Consider the following 22,039-nt stretch of genomic DNA (forward strand, 5'->3'; position numbering starts at 1 on the left):
TTTATTTTATTAAAAAATATATATATTTTGCTATTTGCTGACATTATTTACTTGCTCATTTTAAAAGCAGAAATGCCTCTGTGGTACTGGGTAAAGATTTAAGATTTATTACATGGATAATACAGAGTGCTATTATGAACATTATGGGAGCATATGAAGCATTGGTCAGTTCATAAATCCTAAACAGTTATTGTTTACATAGGGGTACTGCATGTAAGAGATTTTTGCCAAAATATTCATAAAACCTTCCTTAGATCTTAATTTGCTTCCCAAGCTCACACGGGTTGAGTGTCAAAAGGGAAGGTGAGAGAAAAATTGTTGGTACTTCTCTGCCCCTCATCCCTTTGGATGTAAGAGAGATGCTTTCCAGGGAAACCTGGGAGCAAACTCTGTGCCCACTTAAAACTTGTACCTGTTACAGCCCTTTCCTGGATCCTGGCCTTGTAAACCTGCTTTGAAGGACAAGCAAGTGCCCTGCCCCCATTTTATGGATGTCTTAACAGATGTTGGCAAGTGTCATCAGAAGCAGAGCTCAGGATTAAATGTTTGTCTGCAGCATAGCACTAAAATGCCCCTTATTCATAGCCAGGTGGCCTTGCAGAGCAGTCTCATCATGCTTGGATGCCTGACCATTCTGCCTGAAACTGGGGGCTCCCATCCAGGAAAGGGACCAGGAGCTGGGAGCTGCACTCTGCTCAGTCACAGGAGCACCACTGCTCCCAAGTATGCTCCCTGCTCCAGTGTCAGCAGCCCTCCTATGCTTCTGGGAAGGTTTCCTCAGCCTATTTGGATCTGCTGCCAGTTATCCTGGTTAGCTGGGGTCTGCAACCTTTCTAGGGTTTTCTTTAAACAAACAAGTTAGAAAACCTCATTTTAAAAGTTACTTGAAGAGACTTTAGTCACAAAGTCAGGTAGGAAAATGGCTAGGAAATACTTGATTAGAGGCTGTCTGAGAAATATTAATTCAGCTCACTTGTGCTGCGTGTTCTACTCATCTCCTTACCCCAGTCAGGGGACAACATGGGAGGTGAATAAGATGAAGTATATGAAGAGTAAGGATGTTCCCTGGATATAGTTGCAACCCACATAAAAATTTATAGCATTCAAATGTAACGGCAGGCAGGAATAGAATAATTTATGCCTACAAGGATGACACCGGGATTGCACAGAACATGTTTACTGTGATGTCTCCCAAAGTTTTCATATTGGCATTGGCAGCCTGGCATTTTTCTAATTTATTTTGTTATTGTGCGTGCAGTCTGTACATATGAAATGCCCCTGTTTTCACTGTTGGTTAATAGGTTGGCTTATGGTAGTGATTTGCAATGTTACAGGCAAGGGAGGATGTGATCCACATGCTGAAGACAGAGAAAACCAAACCTGAAGTTTTAGAAGCTCACTATGGATCTGCAGCTCCAGAGAATGTTCTCCGAGTGCTACACAGGGATGCCATCCTTGCCCAGGAAAAGTCCATAGGGGAAGATGTCTATGAGAAACCAATTTCAGAGGTAATAACTTCTTGATTTTTGTCATTATGCAGAAAGAATCCTAACTGGAAGTGAGACTTCACATCTTTTGGATTTGTGCTAAGCATGCAAGAGTGTAAGACAGCATTTGTACGAATGATGAGAAATCAGAGAAAAATTGAATATTCTTGTTCACTCAACTGCAGCATAAATTGGAAGCAAAGTCACTGGGTTTGATGACAGAAAATAAAGAGCTTGTATGCTTCTTAGGGCTGGTGCTGTTAAGCAAGAACAAAATCTGCAGGTATTACATTTCTGTTTTTTAAATTCCTTCAATTATAGGCTCTAACCTCTACTGCTCACAGCACTGGTAAGCACTCGTTGATTTTCTTGGCATGCTAGACCACTATCATGTGGGTAGCTAGCAGAGATTGAGCATATTTATGGGATCATAAATCTGTGATCCTTTTATGTCACTTACTTAAGCTCTAGTACTGCAAAATCAGTTCAGCCTGTAAAGGAGAACTGTAGGACTTGATCCATTGCTTTAAAATCTAAGTAGCAAATGAATGTAGGATAGACCTGGGAATGTCTGAGGCCAGCATGAGTGCCAGAATAAGCAGCCACTGCTCATGTTTATACATTAATAACAGTCCAGGGCATGGAGAAAGAGCATGCAATAACATGCAGTATAATATACTGTAGTGCCTACCTAAATCTTCATAGTTCCTCCTATTAGAACATTTAATTTTTTCACCACAAATTGCATCTACCATGGGATCTCTTTATACTGTGTATTCTTATTGAAGCATCTTCTGCAATTTTGGGGATGGTAGTAAATAAGGAAAGCAAACATTAACATTTTAGAGCATGCATGAAATACTGTTGAACACGATTAAAAGAGCTTAGCAGTGTTCTGTCTAAAGAAGCATGTAATTTGACAGGAACCTCAGTGGAAAACTTTTGTCATGTGTAGGCCCACTGGGGTTATGTTTGAGCTAAAATAGGACAATGATAAAATTTCATAAGTGCAAAAGATCTGTTCTCAGAGTAGTTTAGGCTGAACCCAGCCTGGCTCCTTTATAAAACACAATGATTGTTTGACTTTGCCATAGTCGGCTTCTGGAGGGCAAGTCACCGTGGCCCTCCCGTCCTTGTCTCCCTCAGTTTGCAGAGACACCCTGTGAAACAGCAACTGCACAGCGCAGCTGGGGCTAAGCAAGATGCAATTCTGGCAGGGTAAGGGCTGGGCGTGGCAGGGCAGGGGGCAGGCAAGCAGAGAAGTGCCAAGGCTGAAGGCTGCTTCAGCAGGGAGGAGGATGGAGTTTGTCATCTGCTCCCAATAAGCAGTGAAGGAAGCAACATGAATAGCCATAGTGGCTTTGCAGTGCCCTGGCAACTTCTTAGACACACCTCCCTGGAGAAATTTCTGTCAAAAACAGGCTCTGGGGAAAAATCTAAGGCTTGCTATGAATTGTATTTGGTAATATAAAACTGAATCTATACTGAATCTAAATAGTTTAAGACTTTGTATCTCAGCAGTCCTACAGGTACATTGAAGATGTATAACCCGAATTTCAGTCTCGAGCTTATACCTTACGTTCCACATGTAAGTGTCTAGTCCTCACCTAGGTTCATGAACTCAGGCTCTGCCCTGGCATTTGCTACAGCTTTTCCTGTGTGAAATGAGGAAAGTGTGCACAGCACTTTGCCAGAGAGGAAATTCTGCACTGGAACAATATTATTTGTTTACCCTAAAACTAGGTGAAGTTCTATCCTTTGTGTATCTGTGAACTGTGCAAATGTTCACATGCTGTCCAAAGAAATCTCTACTTTTACAGGACAGTTATTCTTATTTCTAGTCACTGCTTTATGTAAAGCCCAAGACATAAAATTATGGGACTTGCATTTACCAAACACAACACTGTTGGTTAATAAATCAGATGAAGTAAGCAAGGAGACCTTTAAAACAGTGTATTCTCCTTTCCTACATCCAGCTGGACAGACTTGAAGAAAAGCAGAGAGAGACATATCGGCGCATGCTGGAACAGCTCCTGTTGGCAGAAAAGTGCCATCGCCGCACAGTTTATGAGCTAGAAAACGAGAAACATAAACATACAGATTACATGAACAAGAGCGATGACTTTACCAACCTCTTGGAACAAGAGCGGGAGAGGTGAGTATCCAAGACAGTTCAGAGTATTCCCGGTATTCCAGAACTTGTTAGTTCAGCAGTGACATGGTCTGGTATTTTCTGTGTTTAAATGACATTAAACTCATGTGTAAACTATTTGTAAATGTTGGTCCACTCATGTTACTAGTAAGTACATTACTGTGAAAATCTAGAGCTGGAGGAATACAATCAAGTGTTCGTATAGTGTGCGCTTGAATTAAGAAACAAATTTGTTTTGAATTACTCATGCCCGTTTTGGGTTCACCTTCGGGTAGCTTTTGATCAGATGTTATTTATGTTGGCTATGTTTGAGGCTGGCATGCTTAGCTAAGTGCTGCATTTCATGAAGGACGGGGCACTGTTTGTCACAGCAGGAGGACAGAGTAAGGAAAACCACAACACACATTAGGATACTGGCACACAAGTGGTAGGGATTTTGCCATGCCCTTCACATTTGGGCTTGCAAAGTCACAAGCCATTTGCATTATTTTTCATATTTTTGGAGTCACATGCTGCAGGCAAGTTCTGTGTTCCCCTGCAAGGAATTATTTTTATGTTTTATAAAACATGCCCAGCCTGCAGTGGACTATCTGCAGTGTTTATCTCACAGGCTTATATGCTCCAGGTTTTTTTCTTCCAGTGTTTGTCCTCCTTGTGGGAGTAATTTGTTCTCTGAGGCTCTAAGAAAACAAAAAGCACCTACCGTAGGTGAAGAATGAGCACTTGCTAACAGCCTCAGTTTTTCAATGTGGAATTCTCATGCTCATACCAAACTGCTTGAAATCAATCCACAACTTTTTCAAAAAAGCTCTGAGAAAAACACGTAAGGCAAGTTCAAAGAAGAAATGCTTTTGAGGAAACCACAGTCTGGTGGTGGCAGGCATTTGCAAAAAGCCAGGAGCTAAATTGTTTAGTGTATTTCCTGAGCGCAGTTCAGTGCCAGCTTTGAGTAGGTGGCACATGAGCTACAGTGACCATATTTCCTGGTTTAATAGCTGCTGGGTTTCTGTCTCTCTGTTTTCCTGGGTTGATTGGAAAACTTTAAAGGACAAAATTGTTTCTGGATCTTAGCAATTTGAATCTTTTAGCAGAAAAATAATAATAAAAAAAAAAGAATTGGTCTATTTCCAAGGAGCAATTTCACATCTGATTCTCATAGTTGTAATTTTTTCTCCATGCAGAATATCCGTGTATGTGTGAGCATTCAGGCAACTAAAATGCTACAAAAGTAAAAGTGGTATTAAAATACCATTTACATTTGTCTTTATATTTTATATTCACTTTAATTTGACAATTATTGCCTTCTTATTATTCTAGCTCAGTTCATGAAGGCTGCTATGTAGCCTCGGATTATGACCTGTTTTGAACAGACTTCCTTCGATGAATTGGTTGAAAATCTTTTTGTCTCACATTACTACCACTGAAATATCAAGTCCCATCTCTGTGGGCATTTTCTGATACTCTTCCTGTCCTTTTGTTTCTTTTAAACTTCAGGTTTTCTTCATTCTATAAGTTTTGGAAAAACAGCAATAAAAAAAGAAGTATTTGAATATGAACTTCTATTGAAAGCAGATCTTTCAGAGCAACTAAATCCCCCGGCTTTAGTTGCCAGTGCCTCTGTACCGGTGGCTGCAGGGGAAGAATAGCAGTGCTGAAGCCCTTTGGATTTATGTTGAGTGACAAGAGAAACCTGATGTTTGCTATTTAATCCACTCTATTTGTCTAAGGCACTAATAAGAAAATTCATTTCAAGTTTAGTAGTGACCAAGCACGGAGAACATGGCATGTAGGCAAACATAGAAAACCACTCATGCCTGTCTGTCCCTCTTCAAGGTCCTCCTCCAAGATCACTGGCAAAACAGATTAGCAAAGTCAGGATAGTCTGGAAACCACACGTTAGTATATAGTCTTAAATGATCTCAACGCCTCATCTTTGTTTGCTAAGTGCACATGAAATTGAGGCTGCACCCACATCTTTGTAGGTATTAAAAAGTGGAAGTAGTATTGCTTGAGAGCTATATTCATGGCAAAACAGAAGGTGATGGGATGACTTCTCAGGAAAGCCCCGAAGTGGTAATCAGCAATAGATTTTTATCAAAAAGAAGGAGTTTGTACTGGAAAGTTACAGTAGATTAAAACATACAAAAACCCCTCCAATATTCACTTAATCTGCATATTGGGACAGAGAAGTGACCTGTCCAAAGGCTTTTCTCAAGGATCCTGCATAATCATTCTTGTTTTGTAAGTACCACTATATATAATCTATTTTACTGTGGTGCTTTGAGGCTTGGGCCTTATTTTGTTATGAGCTGAACAGACATGTAGTCTCCATGAAAAAAAAGGGACACCAAGGTGAATTTTGCCCATCAGCCCCTCTGCTACACTCACAGTTATAATGTTAAGGAGATAGGCTGAGCCAGAGGAAGAACAGTCCTATGGGACAGCCATCTCATAGCAGTCTGGTATAAGGAGAGCAGGAATAATTTCTATCCTGGACTTAAGTAATTAATGTAATTTCTTTCCTTACAGTATTTTACCAGTCTTTCCTGATCACTGTTGTCCACACCAACTTTTACAGGCTACATTTGCTTTTGCTGCTCTGTGAAAGTCTCAACAAGATAAAAAAGAAATTCTTTAAGAGCAGAAATATGCATCAGTTCTAATGTATTTCTAGCACTCTCATAATGTATTTACTTTGGAATATTGTTTTTCTACATACACTTTCATACATTATCTCTAATCCATCCACAACAACATGATATGAAAGCAAACAGTCCTTGTGAAGGAGCAGTCATTAGGTCAGCCTTACACAGGAAGGAATTAACAGGAAAACATGATTTGTCAAGAATAATTATGCATAAAAAAAGATAAAATTGTACCCAGGATGTTCAGAATGTAGGCACCTAGGATGGGTAAATGGAGAAAGCTGGCTGTTGGCGTTGGCTCTGCTACACCAGGTGCAGCTAAGCTGCAGAAAGTTTGTGGAAAAGGTTGGCATGTTACAGGAAGAGAGTAGTGACAACTGTTTGCCAGACAGAGATGAAAGAAATCTGGTACTTTTAGTGGAAGGTGCTTCTACAGACATGGTGGCTGTGCAAAATTCCATATGGTATGTTGTAATAATATCTAAAAATGGGAATGTTTTGAAGGTTAGGGACTTTCTATTTTTACCTTTTGACCAACATTCCCATATTCCACGCTTGCCCATCTCAGCTGCTGTTCCTGTAACATTAAGTTTTTCTTGGGCATCTCCTACCCTGGAAATGCAAAAGCAGCCATCTTTCTAGAGCCTTCTGATGAGGATGAGGAACAAGGAGAAGAGCTGGAGACCCCTGGGCCCCTTCAGAGACTGTTGGTGGCAGATGGTGGGGTAAGGAGTCTCTGGTCCGGCAGATGGAGAATGAGGGTCTGACTGGAGTTGCAGTGGAAACTGATATTTAGAGTCAAGCACAAACTTTTTTTATTTGATTAGCTGGACTTTTTCTTCTGGTGGCAAAGGGGAGAGCTCTGTGTAATCTCTGCATTGCTTCAATCTCTTAATTGACCTAGGAGATGAGGCTTCAAATCCTGACATTTTTAGAGGTGTTAATCTCTAGAAAAAAATTGTCTTGTACTCTTCTTTTAATACTGTTTGTTGACAGCACGTTTTGCTGCCATTAAAAGCACTGGAAAGCTCCCCCTGATTTTAACGGTCCAGAAACAGCCTTGTGGTGAGAACCACTGAGCCAGTCCTGCAGGACAGAGGGCAGAAATAGCCTGAAAGACTTCAAAAATTGGGGGAGGAGGGAGTTTCTTTCATATGCATGGGACGTGGTTTGCCAAACAGGGTGCAATGTGGCAGACGGGCTTTGATGGAGCTCACTAAGGGAGATTTGTGCAACTGCTTTGTGAGTAATTTGATCATTTCCAGCACAATCCCTGGGACTGCTGAGACTTGTTTACCTCACCACAAAATGTATCAGTAAATATACACCTAGTATCTAATGTAAGTATTTTCTGAAAGCATTGATATTATGTTTAGTCACATCTTATTGTAAGACTTTATTCAATGAAGTGTTGAGGATTTAAAATTGGCTCTCTCCTTGCTTCAAATTATTCTTTACAACCACAGTGACAGCGTTCCCAGTGCACTGAAGCATTTCGCATTTTCCTCAAAGGCAAGGCTGGGGATTCAGTCTGTACTTCCTAAGCAGTGCCCTGCTAAATCTGGTTTTAGTTAAACCCTCTTTTTGAAGTACATGGCCATAATTAGATCTGCTTAGAGGAGACAGCAGGACTGTGACCCCAGATCTTTCCTCCACAAAGTTTCCTTTCAGTCTTTGAGTAAAATTGTCTCCTCTCTGCCTCCCCCATCGCAGCACCCCCAGCAAGGAATGCACTGGCAAGTCCCTCAGAGGTCTGTGATAATACATTCCTCTTGGCTTTGGTCATCCTGGCACCAAGATGCTCTTGGCTGCTCTGCTGGTGATGTAATTCTGGGCCCGCATCACCTGCAAAGGAAACTGATCTGTGAGCAATAAAGCACACAGCCGTCTTGAAACAAAAATGGGAGCGTTAATGTTAGCAAGTTTTTAAAATCTCTCCCCCACTACCCCCCTCTTTCTGCATTTCTGCTTTTATTACCAAAGCTCCTCTTCTCCCTTTTCCTACGAAATGGCAGTACCAAGCCTTGCACTGGGAAGTTCTTGCTTTGTTTCCCTTTATTTCATGGACCCAAGCAAGTGTGAAGGCTGGAGTGAGACATAGCGTGGAGATTTTGTGTATGTTACCTTTCCAGTTTGCATTCTCTCTTGATTTTTATGGAGACTGTAAAACAAAGAAGCTGGCAGGAAGACAGCAGGGCAGAGTATCTATCAATTACTTCTTTAGAGAACAAACAAGCCAAAAGTATGAAGTGTTCAGGGCTAATAAATCTCTGGGATTTACCAGTTTAAGGCGAATTCTGTGGTAAGAATAGTCCCATACAGAGATCTTGGGGTGAGGTGTATGATGCAAACATATAAGCACAGATTATAGCCTGCAACTGTGTAATCTGTTGGTGATTCCTTTAAAGTGTGGAAATTAAGTTACTTTACAGAAAGTTTTTTGCCTTTTTTTTTTTTCCCCTTTAAGAGTTCTTAGCCATTTTTGTATTCTGGCTTTTTTCCTCTTATGGTGACTGCTTCTGTGTCCTGGTTTCCAAACTGTGACCCAAAAAAAGGAAAATCCAGCCCAATGGGACTGTGGGAATTCACTATTGCCTACAGTAGTTACTCTTCTTACTGCACATTACTGGCCAAAGTAGAGCACTGAGTCACTCTCTGTCTACTTTTCAGTAAGTGCATCTCTAAACTTTTAATCTTACAACGTAGAAGACAAGGACAACAGTACAGTTTTTATTCTTTTCTTTTAGGCTGACACGCTATTATCTGTATGGTTTGGAAACACTGGCTATTTTCTGTCAATGTAATACATTCACAGAATCACAGATCACAAACTCTGTGGTAGTCTATTAAAAGAAATAAATGAAAAACCTGGAAATGACAAATACAATTTTTCTGCACAGTTAAGTAAATCTGAAGGTCATCCATTTTGCAGGTGCTTTTTAACAGCTTTAGCTGACTGGAAGGCAGTGACTGCTCAGAGTTTATGTTTTAACTAATGAATCTGGTCCCTAGATGCAACAAAATGGCTCCAAAGGTAATTTAAAAATGAGAACAAACAGCCACATCTGACTGTGGAGAAGCAATATGAAAAGTACTGCAAGTTTTACAGAATGTGAGGCTTGCCACGAGCTGGGACTAATCCAAATCCATCTCTTCACACTTGGATAGTCCTCCAAACTGGCCAGTCTTTCAGTCACTTCTGGGGTTATATAAAATGGCATCATGTGTTGTTTCAGCTATTCTTCCAAAACTATTTCTAAGTAGGCATCGGCTTCACAGCCCTTGAGAAAGAATTATTACACAAAACTATATGTAATTCATTATTCCTAGCAAGTCTGATTGCTAAAATCATCAATTCAAATGCTTCCAGGGTCAGGCAGGGGGAAAAAATGACTTCATCCAAAATCTACTCACGAACCCAAACTCTGTCCAGGGTGCAATAGGTAACAATTTTAACATTTAAGAGGCCTTTGGCGTATTTCAGAGTTATTATACTACTGAAATGAATATCAGTTCACAGCTCTACTGAGGCCATCTTTTTAAGTTGTCATTTTTTAGGCAAAGAAAACAAGAACTGAATCAGGGTCATGTAGGGAAAATTGCTTCCTCATTCAGAAAGATTAGAAACAGGTTTCAGTTGAAGTGCCAGGTTTCAGTGAATTTCTTAAAAATTTAAAGAGATGCCACTTATTTACATGTATAAATCTGTGCTAATAAGCACTCAAGCTTGAATATCTTGGATGTTTGCTTTATGTTTACATGGAAGTTTACCTGTATGGAGATGAAAAGACTGATTAGTGAAGAATATGATTTACTATTTTGATTAATGCCCTGCAAGTATTCAAGACCTGTTCTATATGGTGAGGTAACTTCCACTAAATTGTGTGAAGAACCTCAAGATTTCATTCGTCTAGGGAGGTTATTCTGACTCACTGAGCCTACACTGAAGCTTTTCTAACCCTAAAGAGGCATAATGCTTTTTGCACCTTCTTTCCGCGAAAGTGTGCTAAGTTGTGCATCTCTTCTCATTCCTGCAGTATCTCTACCAGCAGAGTTTTATATTTGCATTGTTTCAGTTTCCACTTCTTTTTAAGGGTTATATGTGGAAAAATCTTAAGGCAGAAGAAAAAACCTAGGGGGCACAGAAATCCAAACTAAGTGTTCTTGTGAAATTTGCCAAAGCTTGTGGAAATGTGAGGGGGAAGAAATGCAGAAAACAAAATATATAATTCAGCACATATTCGTATATGCCCATGATTATAATATCGTGTTGCCATAGTTAGTGTTTTGACTAATTATTATAAATGTCATCAAAGAAAATCTGATGACTTAATTCATAAGACCAGCTAGTCAAAAAACCTTATCAAATAACCCTGTGATTGTACTGTTCACGTGGTCCATGGGAGACTTTCAATCCTCCCATCAATATGTTGGGGTCCAAACCCACCTTTCTGAAGAGGCCTTCTTGGTTGTGTCATTCGATCTCTTCGGGTCACCGTTCCCACTCTTCTCAGGTAAAATTGTTCCACTTTTGCACATCACTTACATACTTTTTGAGTTCTTTTCACCGAAGGGGTGAAAATATTCTTGTAGGTCAGTGCCTGGGTATTCAAATTCCCCCAGACACAGGAATTACAGGTCCAGGTCTCTCCATTTTCCAAAAAGCAAGGATTTTTTACCTGTTGGTTTGGTGAATGGTCCCAAGATATGGTCCTCTCTATTTGTTGCTTTCCTAAAAATGACAAAGATGGAAATTAAATTACTTATTCAAATCGACAAATGTTTCACTGAAATCCACATGAAACTTTTTTATTTTTTACTCAAATGAGAAAGAAAAAGAAAAATAAAGCTGCTTTTTCTTTCTTTTTCTTTGATACTTACTGAATTTTTGGTTCAGCTCTGAAACTGAAAAATCAGTTACTCACACAGCTCTGATATCCAGTTTCTTACATTAGGGAATGATTAATAGTAACATAGATGAATATGTAATGCCCTAAAGAGAAAAGATAAAGAAATGAGCAGAAAATTAGGCTAAATTATAGTAGAGTGACAGCAATGCTTTTCTGATGATAGCAATTATGTCATAGGTGAAAAAGTATCTCTTGGTGAGAAGTGTATATATTGCAGGATGAAAGTTCCTGTACAGTTCCATGTAAAATGTTTATTTTCAGAGGAACTGAAACGGGGTAGATGTATTATCTTCTATCATTTAAGTATCAGGCTGTTCCTAGATGACTTGTTTTAAGATGATGCATAGCTTTCAACATTTTTTCATTTTGCAAGTTACTGGCTGGGATACAAACCTGGTTTCCAAAAACAGCAGGGGCAAAACAGTGTCCGTACTGGTGAAAGGCAGGTGGGTGGTGTGGAGGATAGGGCACTGCTGCCTGCAGTTGTTGCACAACTCACACTGTGGGCCCTGCTAGTCCTACAACAGAGAAGAGTGTGTCCTAGTCTGACTGGCTCTTGTCCTTATCTGACAGACCAAGTGCTGCTGTTGGTCCAACTTGCTTTTGGTGGCAAGCACAATTGCTTTGTGTCCATCATTAACACACTGAACTCTCTACATCCAGCTTCTTCAGGTCTTAAGAAATAATTGATCTGTAAAAATGCCAACCTGATGCTGGATTTTATAAGCACAAAGCTGGCATTGTTGCAATTGCTTTGAAGTCCATATAGCTCTTCTTGATTGATGGGATTACAGAGAATCAGGGATAGAACTCTGAAAATGTTAAAACAGGGTGTGCATTGTATCTGTAGAAGTATATCTAGGCATATATAAATGTATTACGTACAGCAGTTTCTGAAGTGGAGTTTCTTAAGCTCCTGCATAACAGTTTGGTCTCCAGAAAAATAATTTATCAACAATATTTATTTCCCATTTGATTCTATTTTCATATAACTTCTATATGCCAGGATGTGTAAACCCTGCAATTATTCAGAGGGCAACACAGACAGGGCAGAAAGAAATTTTAAAGCAAGCAGAGACAAGAAGAGCATATTCTAATTCACACTTAGTGTACGAAACTGGCCTAGTTTCTCCCTGCTTGCTCTCCATCTGGGTACATGTATTTTCCCTGTCCTTTCCTTCAGCTGTTCAAATATGCAACAGGCTGGTGGTTATGATATTACCTTGGAAAAGGGTAGTACAAGCTGGAATGGCTTCAGGCTGAGGAGACAAATAAAACCACGTATGTAACTTCTTGGGCAAGTAATGCAGATCGCAGGTGCTGGTGCAAGATGCAGTCCCCTTGCAAGTCTTCCTTTGGATGGAAGCATCTATGGCTCCCTTTCTTGTGTGATGGCTGTGGTCAGCCCGTGTCTCCATGGTCCTCAGATGAAGCCCCTCACCATTGCATGTGTAAAGACATGTATTTCATGAGGCCCAAATAACCTCAGATGGAGAGTGATGTTCAAATCAGGTAAGATGATAGGACTTCCAAGGATGTGTAACATCCAAAATACAAGACCTGCAAGATACACATCTTCCCAAAAATCAGATTTGTATGTATGTTGGTTTTTCTATCTTTCCCTTTTACAGTTCTCCATTAATTGCATTTCACAAATCTATGTGAGTCTTTCTTTTTTTTGTATCCTGTTATAAGTAACAAGTAGGAGGTTAAAACACCAGACTCAAATCCTGGGAGAGTCCATCTCCTGGGTGAGTGCTGTGGGGTGTACAGTGGGGACAGTTTCTTCTATAATTGCCTCTCAATAGACACAAATCTAATGCAAGCAGCAAAGATAAGAATTCACAGTTGTGGTGGGTTTTGTTGTTTGTTTGTTAGGGGAGAAGAGGTGTCCATTTATGCTGCATCTCTGGAAAACTAAAGAACTAGCAAAGGTGAGGTTGTGATATGGCTATGGTGGGTAGGTGTGTTTTCCTTTGTGTTCAGGGCAAGAGCTGAAGCTTCTGGCATGAAAATTAACAGAAATACCTTCATAGACTTTCAGACTGACAGTTGGGACATAGTGTATTAGAATGTGGTGTGACTGCCAAGATTACTCAGTGCTGATGTTAAAATCTATCAGTATCTTTCTAGTTCATAAAACCAGCTGCTAACTGCTCTTTTACAGCGTTTGATAATTTTACTAAGGATTCATTATTTACCGAATCACAGAATATGGTGTTCATAGGAAGTCATACCTAAAAATCAAGAAGGAATCTTCATGAGATTATTTACTTTTCTGTGCTTTTATAGGTGTGTATTGTTTTATCCGTGTGTCAAGCTGTGACTGAGGTGGCCAAGTATGACATAAGCCAGTGCACACATAGCCTGTATTTCTAAGAAAATCTGAGACCCTGCATTAAGGAAAATGGAGTTTTAATATTGACTCCACTTGAGCAGACTCTTTTTCTCAAGCTGCATTGCTGTTGTACAGCTGTGTGAGCTTTTCCATGCTTGACTAGCCCCACACATGCAATTATATGAATGATGCTACTTCTTAAATCCAGATTTTAAAACTCTTCACTCTTATTTTTTTTAACACTTCCCCATGTTTTAAACCCTGTCATGGTGACTCCAGACACCATCACTTGTGTTGCTTGGTGGTAAAACAAAGCAGCAATTCTGCAGAGCCTGTTTTCTCTTGTCTTTACCTGCCCACTTGCTTTATTCACTCTACCAAATGCATTTTTTCACTGGCGTAGCAAATGGGAAGCAGTGAGGTGGATGTTTAGTTTTAGGTGTAGGACTCAGGTGCCTATTGATCCCAGTCAGTCACTGGATCACCTTGCTTTAAGGAGGAGTCAGTAAGAAGCACAAAAGAAAATGAAGTCCAGAAAAGCTCATCAGGAGTTAAAGCAGTGGGGCAAGAACTGAACTCAGAACTGGAAGGTAAAGGACAAAGAATAGCAAAGAGGCATGTTTAGGTCAGGGGACAGCAGACGTGAGATGGCAGACATGAGAAAAAGAATATGGGAAGTGAATCTAAATTATGAGATTAATAAGAACAGAGGGAGGGTGAGGGAACTAGCTGTTGGCAAAAGCAGACAGCTGTAGAGCCTTCCAGTTGGATGGCAGAGAGAAGAAAGATGGCAAAAAGATGAAGATGGAAGATAGCCTGAGCTGCAAGCAAAGACATATATATAAAAATACAGCAAAAATGAAGCAGAAGCCATCCTATTAATGATGTTGCTTGATGCAACACAGTACAGGCTCTGGGACTTCCCAGAACTTGTTTGCACCAACAGATGATACACTTCAGGAAAAAAAGTAATTCTGCCTTAATTTTCAGTTTCCAGTTAGGGAATTTTTAGCACTGTTCTTTATGAGTTACTTATTGACACACCTAAAAATGCGGCTTATCTCTAGATGGAGTATTTCTGTTCTATAAAACCACTCTCAGACAAGTCAGGTGTGGGGGAGGTTGCAGAAGGTGCAACAACAGAGAGCCAGCTGCTAACAGACAAGCAACACATGGGTGAAAATCAGTCAGGCTTAATTCATGTCCCAGCATGAGCAAAAGAAGCCAAAACACTGCTAAAAGACCCAAGTATCTCCTGGTAAGCTGAGAAAAAACACGGCTCTCCCTGCTCTCAAAGCCTCAAATTCACTCTTCCACGTCATTTTTCCACATGAACATCTAGCAAGTCGAAAGTGAGCAATTTAGAAAACCAAGCGTGGAGACCAGATAGGTGAAGATAGTATTAGCAGGTGCTCTAAGGCATGGATATGTGAAGCAAGCAACGCTAAAATTGGCAGGTCCACAGGGGGCAGCAAGGAACCGTTCTGCCGTGTTCACTTGCTTCTCTGAGGCCCTGGACACCTCTTCCCAGGGCTCCAGAGATGCTTTGGTCAAAGGGCCACAGCCTGTTTCTATTACACTGTTGGTGCTTGTTCACAAAGCAATGATCTAATCATACTTTAAAAGAGTATCCTGGACATAGACAGGTCCTACTTCAGCTGTAATCACTTCCTTCAGGGAGTCCCACTAGTACTGCAGATACTGAGCTTTCCCAGATATCAGAAGGATACACACAAGTGTTAAGGAAAAAAAACGGGGGGGGGGGGGGGGGGGGGGAGTGGAAAGGAAAACAAAGCCAGAAATGCTTTTGTTAAACTTCTGAATCATGTTTCCACAAAAGACTGCAAATCCTAACAGGGCAATTTTCATGCTGCAAAGAGAAGAAGAATTTAAAATCTAGGGAGCATGACTTTTTTAGAAAGATCTGAGGAGTAATAAAAAAGCCTGTGTGCAAATGTATGTGTGCTTGCACTGTTTCTTTAACAGCTGCATGAACAACCTGTTTTAAATAAGACAAAAGGTGAACAAAGCCAGTTGTCAGTGCAGCTCACCAAATGAAGTTTTTTTAGTGCGCATGACGTATGCCATATAAAATGTATTCCTGAGATATAACAGCACAGAGTCCAACTTGAAGTCTTTTTCTCAGGCTTTTCCTACAAAATCATGTTTCAAGAATTTACTGTATTTATCTCCATTACTTATTTGTCTCCAAAAGGCCTGATGGATCACCTTGTTCACTAGATCTTCAGCGGCAAATTAAAATCAGCCTTTCCTCTCTCCCAGTATTCAAAGTTTTCATGTTCTGTCAAGATGCTACTGAATGCATTAATATCTGTTACGCTCAGAGTATGCAGCTGGCTAAGTAGAAAATAGAAGACAAGTCTGACTTACCAAATGAGTTTGACTTAACAAATGAAGGAAGAAACCCACCAAAATAATGATGGAAGATTTGCAGTGCTTTAGAGGTGTTTTGAACAAAAAATTAAGTCTGGCAAACAGCACAGCATACTTTTTCATGTATGTAAGTAAACACAAAATTGGCAAAAGTTTTGTTTTGCACAAACAGAAATAGCTGGGCTTTTCGTAACTTGTTAGAGAAGTTGGAAAGAGCTGCAAGCACTGCCTTCGCTCTAAATGTTACGTGTGTTTCTTCACTGAAGATAAGAGCCAGCAGAGAGCAGGGCAGCCTGCTGGAAAGGTTACAAAGCCTTCTTTACAGAGAATTTTATAATCAGGCAATCATTTGTTAGAAGTCCCTAAGATCAACAAGAAGAATCCACTGCTGTGCAGAGGTTAGTGATTTATTAAAGAGAGCAACTTATCGAATAAATGTGTAGTGTATTAGCACATCATTAAGTAGTTAAACCGATTCCATCCTTTGCTTCCCAGTTACTCTCTATAGCAGACAACTGTGACAGATGCATAGCACAATCTCTGACTTTCAGAGATGAGCTGGAATTTGGGATTCCTATTTATTCCCTCCCCTGCTTTTATTTCTTGGTGTTTTTCTTATCTGGTCTTACAAAGTTGCAAGTGCTGCTTTACTCAGGCATGTGTTTCTTGGAATACTTCATCACAATGAAATCATAAACAGAAAGGCTCATGAAATTCTGGGGAGCAAGTTAGATTTTCCCAGCCTTTGATGTGACTTAAAAGTGAAGGCACTCTTGAGAAATAATGATACATGAAGTACCTTTACCATAGAATCACACAACGGTTTGGGTTGGAAGGGACCTTTTAAAGATCATGCAGTTCCAACCCCCTGCCATGGGCAGGGACACCTTCCACTAGACCAGGCTGCTCAAAGCCCCGTCCAGCCTGGCCTTGAACACTGCCAGGGATGGGGCAGCTTCTCTGGGCAACCTGTGCCAGTGTCTCGCCACCTTCATAGTGAAGAGTCTTTTCCTAATGTCTAACCTAAATCTCCCCTCTTTCAGTTTGAAGCCATTCCCCCTTGTCCTGTCACTACATGCCCTTACAACAAGTCCCTCTCCAGATTTCCTGTAGTCCCCCTTTAGGTACTGCAAGGCTGCTATAAGGTCTTCTCTTGTCCAAGCTGAATAAGCTCAACTCTCTCAGCCTGTCTTCACAGGAGAGGTGCTCCAGTCCTCTGATCACCTTCATGGCCCCCCTCTGGAATCACTTAAACAGGTCCACATTCTTCTTATATTGGGGGCCCCAGAGCTGGATGCAATACTCCAATGGGATCTCATAAGAGTGGAATAGAGGGGGAGAATCACTTCTCTTGGCCTGCTGATCATGCAGAGTGTTTGGACTTCATGAGATAGTGATCATTTCTGGCCTGGACACCCATTGTCCCCTCCCTTGCTCATGTCATATCTTTACAAAGCTGACTGCTATAAACTCACAGTTGTTTTCCTAATAGAAGAATTAAAATCCTCTTGACATCCCTGAAATTTCTGCTGAGACGACACCATGAAAACACAGATGAGGGAACATGTGTGGCTCGGTTTTCCAGCCTGGCCCAAGCATGGCATCATAGACAAAAAAAGAGCCACAGCAGATATGAGGGGACATCTAGGAGGGTTGTGGACTGGAGAAAGGTGGGGGTTAGAAATAGCGTACAGAGATGAGGAGGAGCCTGGGACCAAACGGTGGGTGCAGCGGGCCTGGATGAGCTGTGCAAAAAGCAGGATGGGGTGCGTAACCAGATGCCCATGGGATGGGGTGGTTTACCAGAGACAGCACTGCAAGTGAGGCAGAGCACTGCTCTCAGCTGCTTGCCTCAAACCTGTCTGTCAGCAGAGAGTTTCCAACCTTGCTTGCAAAGTGCTGTATGTCTTTTTAGTATCAAACTACCTTGAGGCTGACAACCTGCTATTGCTATCAATTATTTTGTTGACTCAGAGTGCAGACTTTTATAGAGGCAATCTGAAGGATCTAAACTCTTCGTGCAATCTCACTAAGTGCCAATGCTGCACCATTAAATTTTGATAGTGGGTATCTGTTTTAGTGTTTGCCATTGTGTGTGCAATTTCCTTTTTTTTAAAGAATATGTTCTGTTCTACCAGAACAGTTCCTGGGATTGCAAAGGACACAGTAAGTAAAGAAGTGGAGTAAGCAGAACAGTTGTCTGCTCGATGCATGTGATCATTTGTAATTGCACAACCAGGCACAAGTTTTGTATAGAAACCTCTGACACTGGAAAACCAGAAACATATTGAGATGTAGCAGTTTTGCTCACAGGAAGCAACAATTTCTCTGTAGGACCCCAACTTTATCTTTTGGAAAGTATTTAGTAAATGAGGTAGGGCAATATAAAAAGGGAGAGAATGATTAAGGCTAGTATATGTTTCCCTGGAAAATGTGACTCTACCTGCTGAGTTTGTGTGGCGGATTTCCTACATGGCACTAGTTAAGTCATGTGAAGCTTATTTACATGGGTTGTGAATGGTTTTTACTCTAAGACTGATTCTCATTTTGGGAAGCTTGTTGGAGATCTGGGCTCTGCCATGAAGGAGTCTGAAGCATGCACTACTGGTCTGGAGGCAAAGGGGGCTGTGACCTGAGCACCTGCAGCACCCACCCTGCAGTGCTCTGAAAACCACATCCTGCGCACCGCAGAGCAGGTGTCCCAACCGATCCCTAGTCCCTTTGTGTTTCTATCTTCTACCCAGAAATGAATAATTCTCCTAAGAGCATGTGGTAAATAGGGTCTTGAACACAGAGCATAAAATCAATCATCAAGCTCCTGCTTTTCAAATGAGCACTGTCCAGCCTGTATGGTGAATGAGGTGAGGGTCATAAGGGAAAATAACACAAAATTAGGTGCCTTCTCAAGATATGGTCCATTTTTATGTGCAATATTTGACATGATATGCTTTCAGTGGTTTTGGGTATTGGAAGCTTAAGAAAAGAGGAAGGTGAATGGGAAGGAAAAGAGAGGGGAGAAAGGGAAGGGGAAAGAATAGATGAAGGAGAAAGAAAAAGGGAAGGGAAAAGGTAGAGTGGGTTCTCATTCACCTTGTAAAGACTTGAAAAAGTGACTGTGGGCAATCTAGGAAATCATTAGGCAAATAGGAGGAGTTCCCGAATTCTTCTGTGTTGGTTTGGGAACAAAAGGGCTGACTTATAACTTCTTTAAACAGGGAGCTAGCAGAGTGGTGCTTTTCAGACCTCACACAGACCTTCAGTTAGCCTTGCTACTATGCATGAATTTTCAAAACCAAATATGCACGTATATTAAATCCACGAGGGATTTTCTTCATGTAGCTACGCTATTACCAACTGATCTTAAGATCAGCCAGCGCTTACCGACAGTGGTACTGTCGCTTCAAACACCAGGAAGACAACAGAAAAGCAGCGTGAACTTTTCTTGAGTCAGAGGAATGAACTGGCAACTCGGGCTGGAGAGCATCGCTTTTGTGCATCCTAGCTTAGCTATGCGACAGCACTTCACACGCGTTCTCGGTGATCATATTCTTATTCCTTAATCGTTAACCTATAAACTGTAAGCCCGGAGGGGTCTGTCAATAATCAACTCCTGGAAGCGACACTAAAACGAGGCGCTGGCAGAACCGAGCAACCGAGACACTTCAACCCCTTCCACCCCTCTGCCCCTCCGAGCCGCAGCGGCGGCTCCACCCCTTCCCTCTGCCCCGGGAGGGAGCTCACAATGCCGAGCCGACGGTACGGCCCCCCCGACCCCGGCACAGCCCCCCCGGACCGGCACCGGCCCCGCGGCGGGGCGCAGCCGTCACCTTGCGGGGCGGGGGGACACGACAGCGGTGCGAGGCGCCTTCCTTACGGCGGAGGGTGAGCTGGAGCGGGCCCTTTCCATTAGGTTTGGGGCTTTTTTCTTTTTTTCTTTTTTTTTTTTTTGTAGCTTTTTTTAAAAAAGGTCTAATTATAAGGTAAGATAACTCAGTTTTTTATTATTATTTTTAATCTGAGCAGTGCTAATTGCTCCCGTACATGCGCACTGCACCGGTTAACCGAGAGTGCCGGACACAAGGCTGGCGTGAGGTCTGCGGGGGGAACGGGATGCCCGGGGCAGCCCTGCTCCCGGCGCCGCGGCTCCCCGTCCTGCTGGAGCAGAACCGTGCTAAGGGGGCGGGCGGCCCCGAGCCGGTGTTACTGAGTGTTTGGCTGGAGCCTGGGGGCTGCTCCCCGTGGGGTCGTGCTGCGGGACTGCCGCGCCCGGACAGCGCGTCCAGGGGTCAGGGAAGGATAGCCGCAGCTCGGAGACAGGTTTGGCAGATTCCATCGCTCGGCTGGGTGCTGCTGCTTCCTTTCCTCACAGATGCTGTTTGCATGCATTCTGCTCACCCCCCTTCCCCTCCCCTGACCTGCGAAATTAACGGGGATATCATAATCGGGGGGCTGGGAAAAAAATGACTGTCCAGTTACAATACTATTTTGTAGCCTGAATGGGTTTTGGTCTTTTGCTCTTAAAGGACTTTGGTGCTTTTCATATGTGAACAAGGTATTGGGAAGGTGACGGGACACTGAATCTAGTAAGTGTTCTTATTACAAAATAAGGCCTTTAGACACTGCTCAGTTGAAGTAAGACAGTTTCAACACAAATGAACTATTTCAGCACACTGGATTTTAGTTTTTACAAAAACAGAGTTAGAGACAAAAGCAGGAGGAAAAGTGGTTGTAGAAGACAAGCAATGTGTTCTAAGTAAACATTTCATTTCTTTAAGCGTAATTTGGGAACTGTCACAGTTTTTGAAGTAGCAACAATATTGCTTTTGATATCTGCTACAAGCACTTCTCAAAAGTTAATTCAAGCAGTGAAGAATATGCAGGCTTGTACACTTCAACTTTATATAGCTGGTAGCCACAAAAATTTGTCTTTAGAGTTCCTAGAACCAATAACTGATTGTTTTTACAAGTTTTCATTTGTTTTCAGAGTTGACCCTGTGATAAACTGAACAGCAACTTGGGAAGTTCTGTAGCAGCGTCAGTCAAATATTTCTCTGTTCCCTGCCTTTCAAGTTTCATGGATAGAAAGGAGAAAGTAACATAGATGTGCTTTATTCTTTTTTGCTATGGGATCTGATCTAATTTACATCTTTTCTCCCTCAGTTGAGATGGATAGGAGGGGAGGACTGCAGCTGATGATCTGAAAGCATTACCTAATTTTGAATTGCCCAGTTTGAGTGTTAGCCCTGATTGTTTTGCTTCCTAGAGAGCCTGACCACCTTTTGTCTGTCTTTGATTTTAGCTGAAATACTAAGTGCTCAGAATCAGTGAAATTCAGCCTCTGGGTATCTCAGCCTGGCCCCAAACACAGAAGCACTCAGAAGTAGCCCTGGCATGCAGAGGATTTCCCGGTGCCTGTAGAAATAATCTTCAAAATCAGCTGTTGTACATTAAACAGGAAAAAAAATGAAGAGGGAGCTCCTTTATTAAGTTAACCAGCTCTTGCTGCTTTTCATTGTCCCACGGCTCTAGCAAGCAGCCTCTCACATCACTTAATGGGCAGCAGCTTCCTAGCTACCACTGCCACTACCCAGTCTCTGACTACATTTGCAGTAGCAAACTCTCTAGGGCTGAAGTGGAAAAATGAGCTTGCGTACGCATTTGCTTTTCCAGTGCTTCCTTGGGATTGCTGTGTGAATGGCAGAAATGCTGTTGGGCCCTTGGGAGGAAGCAGCCTTTATCAGTCAGCTCATCTTTAGAGTAACCAAGTCCTCCTTAAGGCACTTCTCTTAACCCCCATTTACTGGCCATCCACAGAATAGGATAGAAGTCATTACATCTCATTGCAATGCACATTTGAGTTTAAATGACAAAATAAGGTACTACAGGAGCTACAGTAGATTTGTGATGGCTTTGTATGAGAGCAGAAATAAGGAACTCTAGACCTCCAAGCTGTGTATGAACTCAGTGAAAAGGTCCTCCAGACACCTTTCCTGCTTTGCTTTTCCCCATCCTCTTCCTTTTATCTACTGTTCCCCCAGCTGCCCCTGTCCTGATGGCAGGGGGAATAGCTTTTCACCTCCCTCCAGACTGCCCCACATATTAGCTCCTCTGTT

The 22,039-nt window shown here is 41.7% G+C and overlaps 1 protein-coding gene across 9 annotated transcripts in view; it reads left to right on the forward strand.

Moving 5' to 3' along the window:
• FILIP1 (filamin A interacting protein 1) overlaps positions 1–22,039 on the forward strand; it is a 110,908-nt gene that overhangs the window by 65,615 nt on the left and 23,254 nt on the right. For 5 of the 9 annotated variants that reach the window (XM_065681404.1, XM_065681399.1, XM_065681400.1 and 2 more), the window contains 2 exons: positions 1,335–1,508; positions 3,464–3,642. In XM_065681404.1, the coding sequence (XP_065537476.1) occupies positions 1,335–1,508; positions 3,464–3,642 (353 nt within the window). Of the gene's footprint in view, positions 1–1,334; positions 1,509–3,463; positions 3,643–19,574; positions 19,837–19,857; positions 19,907–20,181; positions 20,244–22,039 lie in introns of those variants that run through there. The other 4 variants (XM_065681405.1, XM_065681406.1, XM_065681407.1 and 1 more) reach the window with 4 other exon arrangements.

The sequence above is a fragment of the Lathamus discolor genome, chromosome 5 (assembly GCF_037157495.1).
Source record: "Lathamus discolor isolate bLatDis1 chromosome 5, bLatDis1.hap1, whole genome shotgun sequence".
NCBI lineage: Eukaryota > Metazoa > Chordata > Aves > Psittaciformes > Psittacidae > Lathamus > Lathamus discolor.